The sequence below is a fragment of the Haemorhous mexicanus genome, chromosome 10 (assembly GCF_027477595.1).
Source record: "Haemorhous mexicanus isolate bHaeMex1 chromosome 10, bHaeMex1.pri, whole genome shotgun sequence".
Classification (NCBI taxonomy): domain Eukaryota; kingdom Metazoa; phylum Chordata; class Aves; order Passeriformes; family Fringillidae; genus Haemorhous; species Haemorhous mexicanus.
Genome location: NC_082350.1, coordinates 14,115,764 through 14,127,842, shown reverse-complemented (window position 1 = coordinate 14,127,842; position 12,079 = coordinate 14,115,764). Strand labels below are relative to the sequence as shown.

At 35.9% G+C, this 12,079-nt stretch overlaps 1 protein-coding gene across 6 annotated transcripts in view; it reads left to right on the top strand.

Annotated features, from left to right (window-relative positions):
• DLG1 (discs large MAGUK scaffold protein 1) overlaps positions 1 to 12,079 on the top strand; it is a 143,088-nt gene that overhangs the window by 126,606 nt on the left and 4,403 nt on the right. For 2 of the 6 annotated variants that reach the window (XM_059855419.1, XM_059855416.1), the window contains 5 exons: positions 2,690 to 2,723; positions 4,298 to 4,339; positions 7,445 to 7,495; positions 8,921 to 9,022; positions 9,263 to 9,435. In XM_059855419.1, coding sequence (XP_059711402.1) covers positions 2,690 to 2,723; positions 4,298 to 4,339; positions 7,445 to 7,495; positions 8,921 to 9,022; positions 9,263 to 9,435 — 402 coding nt within the window. Of the gene's footprint in view, positions 1 to 1,898; positions 1,999 to 2,689; positions 2,724 to 4,297; positions 4,340 to 7,444; positions 7,496 to 8,920; positions 9,023 to 9,262; positions 9,436 to 12,079 lie in introns of all 6 variants that reach the window. The other 4 variants (XM_059855418.1, XM_059855415.1, XM_059855417.1 and 1 more) reach the window with 2 other exon arrangements.

Sequence of the window (12,079 nt, the reverse complement as noted above, 5' to 3'; positions counted from 1 at the left end):
TTGAAACTTCATCTTTTGTCTATGTGTCAGATTGATAATTTACCAATTTTTACAGTGGAACAACAGTTTTAGTCGAACACAGATGCAAGGCAATTAAAGGTTTTATGGATTTCCTCCTTAGCACAGTATTGTTATTTCCAGAGCTCAATGTCACTGACTGTGCTCCCATGGTACTATGTGCCTCTTTAACACCTTGTAATTTTAAGTAATTTTTAAAAACATTGGTAATAAAAATATCACTGGAAGTTTAAGTATCTGCTATTGCCAAGCACATCTGGCCAGAAGGATTGTTAGCAGGATGCAGCTTTTGTGTTGCACTTTAGGAAAGGAGCACAACTATAGACATTCTCTTTAGGAAGGCCAAGTGTTAGTTTTCAATTGTACCAAAAAATGTGGCCCATAATTTGAAAAAGCTTTGTCATGTTTGACCCCTACTTGTTACTGTCATTCATTCCATACTAATGCTGGTAGAAAGGATAATATGCCTTTTTGCAGCTCTATTGCATATAATAGAGGAATGTGAGCTCACATTGGCTCATTGGCTGAAGACAGACAAACAATTACTTGAAAGCTAACATGCTCCAAATTTTAGAAACACTTGTTAACAGAGTCTTGAATGCATGATTTTTTTTTTGCAATACCTTTTAAAAGATGTTTCTGTGGCGCTTTTCTTACTTCCTGCTGCACATAGGCTCTGCTTAGCTTAGAAAAAAATAAGTAGTCCCCTACAGCACAGGGTCTCAAGGGTCTTTTCCTATTTTACCATCCTTTCTATTGTAGTTTTTTTCTGCAAACCAAATGACAAAAATATGGCAAATTTTATGTCTTTGCAAAACTGGTCAGATGAGTCACTTATGCCTCAAGATGGAAGGGAATTTCCGCTGACTTCAAGTTAGCTGTATTAGCTCTAGTTCTGGGCATAATTGCAATTAAAACATTACTGATTTATTTATACTTTAGGGTTCTTTATTGACTTGGAACATCAAATTAAAGGTGCTGTAGTCACATGTCTTCAGCAGAAGATATGGCAGTTATTAGTAAAATCTGTGCTAATTACATATAGACATACATATGTAGGAATGAAAATGCATTGATGCTCTCCATCACTTGAACAAACAGCACAGTAATAGTTTATATTTATATGGATAGTGTTTGTAGTAACTGAGGTGCAGAAATTCTTCAGCAACACAAGCAGTTAATGTCAAAAGTTGCTGAACATGATCCTTGATATACAGGGGTTTTCATGTGGTAATTATAAGTACACTCTTGAAAAACATAATTGCCTCAATAAACCAAAGAAATTAGCTTGTGTCTTTTCCAGTTAATCTTTGTATTAGGATGCAAAATTACATAGAACAGAGTAAGTCTTTTCAGTGAATTTGCAATGAATTGCAATAGTAAAACACTGATACAAGTTTCGGACTTTTTTTAGTTGGATGGTAACACTGCCCAATACTTTTGATGTTCTGTTATAATATCAGTTACTTGCAAAAGCCTCAGCTTGGTTTTTTGGTTTTTTTTTTTTTTAATACTGTAACCCCTAAATGAGGTAATATCAGTGATTTAATTGACTTTGAGTCATTATGGTTTGGCCATCTTACAGCAGCCTAGTTTTCCACTTTTTTTGACACTCAGAGCAAGCCTAAATTTGTGAAATACAGGTCAGGCTGTATAGCATGAACCAGTTTTCTCACTACTAAGCATGTGAAACCTGGAGGATCTGAGCAAAGTCCTGATCCCAGTCTCTGTTTCTAATGAGCTGAGAAGATGAGTGTTAAACTGAGGTGTGCACTGCATAATGTGGTTGTAGGAGTCAGCTTCCGCAAAGCTGCTGCTCTGGGCCTTTGTTCACACAGACATTAGACATCCTTTGTTTTGCCCCTCCTTCTCTTCTTCAGCAGTCATTCAATGACAAGCGTAAAAAGAACCTCTTTTCCCGAAAATTTCCCTTCTACAAGAACAAGGACCAGAGTGAGCAGGAAACCAGTGATATTGACCGTAAGTATGTGGCATTCCATGGAGAGTGAAGCACAGTAGAAGGGCCTGCTAGACTGCATTAGGGTGTTACCATGGAGACAGTTTCATGAGCTGCAACAGGCTGAGGAGCTCGTGGTGCCAGTGGCAAACCAGGCTACAAAACCAGGGCAAACCTTTGTTTGCTGTGAAAATCAAACATAACACGAGAGTATCCCAGTTTGGAATAAACTGGGCAATACTGTTGACTAACTGGAGCAGATAACTGCCTTCCAGTGCTGTCAGTGATGCTTCCCTGTTTCCAACTTGGAGGAGAAGGCACAGTATTCATGAAAGTATAATGGAGCTTACCAGCTTCTCAAATCAGTCCCTTTAGACTGGTTTTTCAAAGTCATTCATTCTAATTTGATTTTCCTAATGAAGAGAGGTTACTCTGATTTTCATTGTTCTTGCCAGCAGTTAAAAAATGTGTATTCTCAAAACGGAGTTGCATAAATTTGCTAATTCAGAGCAGGTTCAAAACAAACTGTGTTCTCTGCCATTTGCATTACTGATTGCACTTCATGTGCCAGTCAAGTCAAATTCTATAGACTCATTTTTCCCTGTGATGTTCTAGGAACTGTCTCCTGTCGTAGCGCCAATTTTATATATTACTGACAATTATTTTCTTTGTGATTGTCTTTTTATTGCTTGCCCTCTGGGGACTACTCTGCAGGAGGTCCCTGACGACATGGGATCAAAAGGCCTGAGTAAGTGATCAAAATACTCCCAAGTTATTTTAACCTCCATCTGAAAAATTACTACTTTTTTTTTTTGACAGATCTCTTTGAGATTGGTGCTCCACTGGCATAAGGAGGTTAACTAAAACTGGTTCATAAGCTTTTCCTAGTTTGTAATCTTTTGGAGTTTTTGCTTTCAGGAACATGTAAAGTTTATGTGACTGTCATATTAGATTTTTTTTTTTGTTTTCAGAAGCCTACCAGTGCTTTCTTGTTTGTCCTTAACAGTATTGTGTTTTTAATTTGGTGATTATTTTTTAATGTTACTTATATCTTGTCCTCGTATTTTTATTTAGTTAAAAATAACCTTATGGCTCTTTACAGTAATAGTACAACCATTGCTGTGCTACTTTAACTAGTAACAGTTTTCACTCCTCTCTCTAGGTGACTGATGTTTACAGCTACTTAAAACAAACACAACTTTTCCTTAACAAATGCCAGGAGAGTTTTTCTATTTTGAACACTTATGATGGTTTTAGACCAGATGAAGGGCTGATGGGGTGACTTGAAGCACTTCTTGTATTTCTGTTTGAATCTAGTCAGATTCAAAAGTTGCTACCTACTCTTAATAGAAATGTTTCTGTGTACATACCCCACCACTAAATGTATGAAAAGGACAAATAAAAACCAAGACCTTGCTTTTATATTAAATACATACATTGTTAGGCACTTATGCAGTAGGAAATGGAGTCTCTAAAGGGATGTGGCTAAGGGTCATCAGGGGTAGCATTTCTTCCCCAGGCATAACTGTAAGGCACCGTGTTTGTGAAATTACTTGGAAGGGCTAGTGCACTTCTGTACCTGTCCTCAATCATGAAGTAGAAATTCTAGTAGCTGTAACATTCATTTCTCAATTCTGAGGTGGCTACTTTCAAAGGAGTTCCTGGTCTAGACCAGAAAACTTTAGCAACATTTATGGCCTTATGGTTTAGAACATAAAATCATAAGCAGCCTTTATGGCCTTATGATCATACCTAGTTTGAACTATGTAATATGATCCAGAAATATCTCTAGATGATTCTGTTCAATAAAAGGAACATGTTTCTTGTCTGTTTTTCAGCACAGACTTTTAAAAACTGCCTTATCACACCTAATTCAAGTTGTGCTACATGCTGCACTATATTTCCTCTAATATAATCCAGTATTTTCTCTACAAGAGACGAATGTAATCAGTAAATTGCTTGCATAAAAGTTGAAATTCATAATCCCAAGGTTTTTACACAACAAAATTCATCCTGAAGTGAAAACATAAAAATTGTAGGGTTACATGTTAATTATGAATTAGTGTACTTTTTGTAATCTTATTTTATGTGCTATTTAATGTTTTTCTTTTTATTAACATCAATTCCTTTCATATGAAATTAAGCTTGATCCTGAGAGCTATGAGAAGTACGTTAAAACTTTTATATGCAGTATGTATTGATTTCAGCACTTTGATATGAGTATTGTCTTTCATCTGGATTATTTTTTGTCGATTTTCTTTCTGTTTGACTCATGCCATTGGTGTATGTTCCTTATTTTTTCCCATTGTGTTGCAATTTCAGAGCATGTAACCTCTAATGCCAGCGATAGTGAAAGTAGTTACCGTAAGTGTTTTTAAGTTCTTTGTTTATTCAGAGCCTTTGTTTTGCTGCTCTTTCTTTGGTTTTGTTTGTCTGTCTTTTCTGGGTATTTACATGTTAAATAGAACTTCCCAGTCAGCTTCAGGTAAAATCTGTATTTGTGTATTTGGTGGAGTGCTGTAAATTGTTCCATGTCTTTGTTTAAAAAAAAACTCCCTAGAATCACTACAAACCTCCTTTATGGACATTTTTTATTGTTGTCTGTGATTTTCTTACTTCAGCCTAATTTGAATCTACTAATTTTTTAAAAATTACACGAGCTAGCTAGACCTGTTAAATTTAAATGCAAATTTAATGCTGACAAATATAATTTTATGTAGCTGAGCTTTAATACTGAAAGTGCAGCCAAACTCTGTAATTTGTTAAATAATGCTGTAAGTATCTAAAGTTTTTCACAACTGATACTCACATTTAATATGTATGTACTTCAATGGAAGTACAGATAAGTAAACATGTATTTACCCTTGCTTTCAGCTCATTTATTTTGTCAAGTGTGGGTGCTTAGTATGAACTGTCTTCAAAGCATACGACACACATTCAGTGCTGGAGTCAGTTTTGATAAATCAGCATGCTAGTTCTCTCTTCCTGGACACAAAGTGTCTTCTAAATACCACACTCAGTTTGCTTTTACTGCTAGCATCAGCTCCAGTAGTGGTTACTATTACCCCAGCCGCAGCAGCACTCCGTGCTCATGGTGGGTAATAGGCTGCATGGTGCTGCTCTGCTGTGCTTTGCCATGTCTGAAACCACAGCAAGGACTGGAATCCCACTAACCATTTCCAGTGAACAGCCCCCCAGTAAGGTTGCAGTCTAGGCCTGGAAGCCATGGTAGAGCAGAGCAGGACAAGAGCAAAGTGGAGGATTTGAAGAGAAACATGAAAAGAAGGAGCAGGGAAAGTCATGCAATGGTTCAGTGCTCAGCTCCTGGCTGCCTGCTGTGTAATGGGCACTGCAGAAATACCTAATTTATGTCAGGATAATAAGGAAGGGGGTTCATTAACAGATATATTTGTTTGGCTGTCGATCTTTTCAGAGGTAATGAGCCACATATTTTCTTCCAGATGATGACACTGAAGGAGAGAATGTGTATACATGTATGCAAAATGCTGGTGGTGTTGCAGACTGTAATTGAAAAGAAACTAATTGAGGGAGGCATCTGTATTCCCTGAGAATAACACAGAATTAAGCACATATGGAAGTTGCCTTTGATAAACAGAAATTTTTATAGTTTTTAATGGCACACCATTAAAACTCTCTAATCGTGCTGCTTCCCTCTCTTCCCTCACTTCCAAGGTTTTTCTGAGAGCTAGCTTTATTTACATTTAAAGCTGGTTATTGGTACTACTAGTTAGTTTTTTACTTTATTGTCTCTTGAGAAGCCATGATTTTGTTATGAATGTCATGGATTTGTTTATCTCAATGTGTAATTCTGAGCACTTTTTACTAAAATATTCTTTTAATTTCTTCTTACTGCTGTCTAATATGAAAGTTATCTTGATTACAGATGAGTACGGTTGTTCAAAAGGTTCATTCTGTTAATACTAATTTTTCCAAAGTATTGAAAAGCAGTGACAATATATACTTTTTGCCCTCAATCAGGGGATGCTTTTTACTTGTTCTTATCTCTTTAATAGTTTGCATAACTATTCTTTGACCTTATAGCAATGTGGCTTCTCCAAAGAAGTATCTGATTCTATGTGAGCTGGATCTTTCATAGATGAGTTGATAGTTGGTGATTTCCTGTTCCTCTCCCTAGCCTAAAAAGGGTTCTGAAAGTATATACTGTCCTTCTGAAATCCATCTGCATGAGTAACTTTTTGAGATATTAAAATGTACAGGCTGCATGGTTTTGTGTCTGTCTTAAGGTATTCCTCACTTGCAACAATTCAGGAAATGAAAGTCTTCCTTCATGTATTGTTGTAGGATAGTTTGAATGCAAATTTATTGCAAAATAAGAGAGAGATTTCTGTTAATGAAATGGTAACATTTATATTTAAAATATTTGCATTTTCTTTGAAATAAAGAATAGATACATAGAAGCTCTATTTGCATTTATAAAAGCCTTCATCTGCCTTCTGTTTCTACATAAACTGTGGTGTAGCCTTGGTATGTTCCTTTGCCTGTTTTAAGTACGGCTTATAAACATCAAAGAATGTTCCAAAGTTAGACAAGTGAAATATTGGAGGACTGTATTTTCTTCAATTCAAAGCAATGTCATGTAATTTGAGCTTGTGTCTTCAGAATTATAAATTCTCTGCTGTCACAGTTAATTTTTAGTGATTTCATTGAAAGAAATTTTCCTCAGAGATACCATGTTAGACTAGAAGAAATCTTTTAGAGAGATGGCAACTGAGGTATATTTCAAATGCTTTCACTAACATTTAAAAAGCCTACAGCTGTCAAAATTCAAGATTCTGTTATTTTAGTTTCATTCACTGCTAATGTGCTTCCTGGAGCTGAGAACAATCCAAAGCATTATTTGCTTTCAACTTTGTCTTTAAAAATTAATTGATAAAATAGTAGTTGTTTAGTATATACATTCATAGCTTTCTTGGTAGAATTACAGTGGCTGAAGATGTGTGTGGAAATGCCAATTCACGATAAAGGTCATGGAAGATCTGTTCACCTTGACAACACAGTTGCCAGCAATGTATAAATATGGAAAAATGTTCTTGTAGATGCTGTTTGCAGAGTGTGGAGAGCGTTCCCAATGCAGGAGGCATTGCTCTAGCAGTGAATGACAGCATGCATGCATTGCACCCAGGGCTCGTGGGGAACAGCACCTCAGCAATGCTTGAAAATTCTCCTCATGCTCAATGCCAGCTTGACATGCCAACCTACACCAGGAACTTCTTTCTACTCTCTGTGTCTTATGCTTTAAAGCTCAGTGTTTGGCTTAGCTTTGTGAGGTATAGATTTCATGGCTCTTGAAAGGTGTCCCTCATCAGCATCATTGTAATGCATAATGCTGGGCAGTGTCTGTATCATCATAGTCCATGGAATGACTCCCTTGGAATATGTTCCTTTAGGAAAAAAATACATTGATGTGTCTTTGCCTTTACATTTTAGGTGGCCAGGAGGAATATGTGTTGTCATATGAACCAGTCAATCAACAAGAAGGTTAGTATATTTTGCTGAGTATGAAATTATCTGAATTGTTAGAATGCTTTGCATGGCCTTATGTACTAAGCACCAGGATAAACTTCTTCAGCCTTTTAAAGTCGAAACTTACTGTTATTCAAATGAATAAATCATAAAGGCATAAATTATTAAATAAAATCTCTCAATTATTTAGTGCAGAATCCAAAAGTGTGCTACTTCAATAATTCTTGTGTGGTTTATATTGTGGAAGGAAAGTACAGTATGCTTAACAGTTTTGTCAGTGAGAACCTCATAAATTATAGTTTTCTTCTGTTTCATATTGCTTTAGCATTCTCACTGTTTGTGTCACAGCAAAAAGCATGTGAAAAGGTCATTTGTCTATTTACCAACTCCAATTGAAATGTCTCTAATCAGTCTCCCATTTCATTACAGTTTTCTGATATGGCTAATTTCGTTAATAATTGCCAAGGGATTATTTTCCAGAAAAAAGTAAAATTTAATGAAATGGAAATCACTAGGAGAAAATATTTTCTCACACTTGCATTTAAAAAATTGCTTTTTACTGATTTCCAGTGGAATGGTTTCCCCTCACCAGAGGGGCTCACAAAGGGAGAAACAGCAAAGATGTTTGTTACATAATTAATAAGTTAATAGATACTGGATTCAAGACATTGCTCTTACAAATACAGTAATAGAGTAGAAAGGAAATAGCTCTGAGTCAAATTAAAATATATTTAATAGGCCAGACTTTAATTAATTGGTACTTATTTGTGCAGACAGATTGAACCTAAAATTAAAATTTGTACTGCTGAAATTATATGATCGTGGCAACATACTTAGGCATTACTGTCTTAAAGGTTCTTACAGTGTAATTAGACATAATCTGCTTAAACCTAATTTCCAACCAAAATCCCTTTATTATAAATAATTAAACTACTTTCAAAAGGTACTACACTTAATTTTGTAAGGGTGTTTAATAGTTACAGAAACTATTTATGTTTGAGTCATTTGGTATGTGAGTGCTTAATTGTGGCCTTAGAGGAAAAGAAGCTTCTCCCAACACAGACACAAAATTCTATGAACTGTGCTGCTGCTTAGGTGCCTCTTTGAATTGAGAAGATTTTCAAACATCCCCTCTTTCATTTTTCCATTAGAATTTAGGATGTTAGTTTGTGAGAAGGTTTTTTTTTTCCCAAAGGCTTCATAATTTAAAACTCATGTTCAATCACTGAGAATGGTGATTTGAGAGTGAAAGTCTAACATCTTACTATGACTATGGTATTGACTGATTGATGTTCTTCAATGTATTTCTATTCTCTTTAGAAGTACATATTCTTTTAAGTATTAAAATCATTGCTCTGTGAGAGAGTTTATTTTGATGAACTCTTTAAAAGTTAACAGTCATATGAAATACAACTGACCTTATTCCTTTATGTTTATTAGTCAGTTACACTCGACCCGTGATTGTTTTGGGACCCATGAAAGACAGAATAAATGATGACCTGATCTCAGAATTTCCAGATAAATTTGGCTCATGTGTTCCACGTAAGTCTCAGCAAATACTCAAGTAATTTTAGATTATATTTTTCTTTTATTTTTTCATAGACATCCACTGTATGATGGGTTAAAAAAAGTTAATATATTGTTTAGACTTTACAGACCTATCTTAATATCAGTATCTTTGTAACAATTTTGCAGTATAAATGGGAGGCTTTTTGGATATTGTAAGAAAAAAGTCACTGTTTTTTTTGTTTTGCTTTAAAAACTACTGGTTTATATTTAAAGATACTACTAGACCAAAACGAGATTATGAGGTGGATGGACGTGATTACCACTTTGTCACTTCTCGAGAGCAAATGGAGAAGGATATTCAGGATCACAAATTCATTGAAGCTGGCCAGTACAATAATCACCTTTATGGAACAAGTGTCCAATCAGTGAGAGAAGTAGCAGAAAAGGTAAATCAGTGCCACTTACTTTCATTTGCTGAGGTGATTATATGCCTGTGCTGACAGGGAGAAAGAGAAGAATGGCAAGTAGCCATTAGGAACATTCTGACTTTTCAAGGAATTTGAATAAGGCTAGAAACAAAGTTTATTGTCACAGATGCATTTAGGGAAATAATGAAGCTTTGGAATAATGAAAGTGTCATGATTAAATTGTGGAAAAAGAGCAACCATAATTTGCCCTCTCATTTAAAGAGAATGCAGAAGAAATAACTGGAATTATAGGCTAATTAACCTAGCTCACATACACAGATCATTAACTAATGAAGAGTAGTGCTGTTGGAGTTAACTAATACGAGGGTCCTTTTGACATAGACCTGTGCAAAAGAAAACTTGCAAAAATGTTATTCTTTGTGCTCTTCATGGTTTTAGCTAACAAAGAGAAGAGAGTAAATGTAAAGAATTCAATTTTATAAGTATTTTTTTCCATAACTACCCATCTGTTTTGAATATTAACCTGACTGTTTCTATTCCAAAGTTATTTGAATTAACTATTTATTGCAGATTCTAATTATGTCTCAAGTCTTACTGAAGTTGACTTGATCTGTCTAAAAAAAAAGTGGGAAAAGGGAAATTTCTGAGAATAAGGTGCTTGTCTTAAAGAAAATCATGTGGTGAAAATTTTTTGCAACTGTTCCATGTGGAGTTGATGAGAGTTGTTCTGCTGCTGACTCTGTAGCCCATTTTGACCAAATGGGTGAGTTTTGCTATTTCTGGTAACTGAATTTACTGGAAGCAAAACCAGGGCAAACACAGTGAGATTCTGTGGGGCAAATAATGTTTTCTTCTCCTGTCTTTGTCACCATATGGAATGGAACCTGGCCCCATGGGACAGAGTGAGAAAAGGAAAGAATATAATATTAATTACTGAATTGTTCAAGTAAATGAACAGTATTTTGTATTGGAGGCTAAACAAAGCTATGAAACAATTATTTGTGGTTAAATGATGAAATTATTGAATAGCTTAAACATTATAAATCTGTTGGCAGTTGCTTTACTTGGTAGCACAAATACAATCCTTCATTTCCATCCTGGACCTGAAATCGACTCTCTTCTTTTCTCCATCTGGGGATTAGTAAGGTACAAAATTGCTTTGAATCTTTCATAAATGGACACGAAGAACAAAGTATTACCAGATGTTTCCATGCAGTCAAATCTCTTGCACAGGCACCATGGGACTTTGGGTAGATGCAGCAATTTCTTAGTTGCAGCTGACATTATTTTTCTGGGAAACAATGGCCTATCCTTCAGAACTGTACTTCAAAATCATGACAGGGCTGTAAACTGGTTGATCTGAAATTATTCCCATCCTTGTATTCTTTTCCATCTTGCTGAAAAGATGAGTCTTTTCAGTGGGTTTTATTGCTGGGATGCAAAAGATCATTTCCAAGTCTTCTAAACCGGTTTAGGAGAAGAAAGAAGTGACTGCTATTACCCCAAAAGAACCAGAAACAGAATTCCTAAAATAGCCTTCAGTTGTGCTCATTTGCCCATGCTTCCAGCTGATCCCTGTCTCTCTCATTTCCTTACCCACAATGGACACAGCTAAAGATGCTTTCTGATGTTTCTTTTTGTTCAGTTATAGAAGGCACTGGTTGCTGTGTGGTGCTTCTCAACCAGATGCAGTGCAACTAAGGAACTAAAATATATAAAATATTATTCTAAATGCACTGTGCAAAGAGCAAAGTAGCTTCCCTGGATGAAAACATGCTTGTAGCATGATGTACTTGTGTTTCTTTTCCTTGTCTTTCAAATCTGAACTTGAAAAGAATTTTCATATCCTCTTTCCTTTGGAATCATCAGCAGTTTGCAAATCTGTGTCTCGAGGCCACAGTTAATGCACATTTATTGTTGATTTGGAATAAACTGTCATGGTTATATCCCATAAGGTCCGGCACAGGTACTGTGCTGGCTCTCTAGCCCTCCACCCTTTGGTTCCTGGCTTAAATTGTTGGGCCAAACACAAAGAGTGGTTTACTTGGTCTTTCTTTTTCAAATAATGCTCTTAATTCTCAGTTCTCAGAGCATGTGCCACATTTAAAGATGTAGACAGATCAGTGCATGTAAAATACTCTGCTAGGACATACAGACACCTTTTTAAAATGCTACCAGTTGGCATCCAGACCCATGGACTGGATTTGGGAAACAGCTACCATCAGCTGAAAGCCAAGAGGCATGCATATTGTTCATGGGGGAAGAACACTTCTCTTTAAATATTCCTGAAGTAAAATTCTGATTTTGTTGGGAAAGAGACCAAATGTAAATGATCCCAGTTATTTCTTCTGCCAGGAAGCAGAAGCATGTCAGTCATTTCAGACATTCTTCCAGGAATGACCTCCCAGGAGTTAAGGAATGGTGTTGTATGATATGAGTAACCTTTGGTTATGTGGTACTTGTGGGTTTGTATCCTGGCTCACAGATTTCTGCAATGCACATTGGTGTCCTGATAAAGAAAAAGCTATTCTTTAATGTAGTCACCCAGAAGTGGTTTTTTGTTCCTCTTCTCCTGTACCTTTCTAAAATGACAGTCTGCAAAATTATTCCTATGCTACTCAGAAAGGAAAGAAATAAAAATGTGTGAGGTGGAAATGATAAT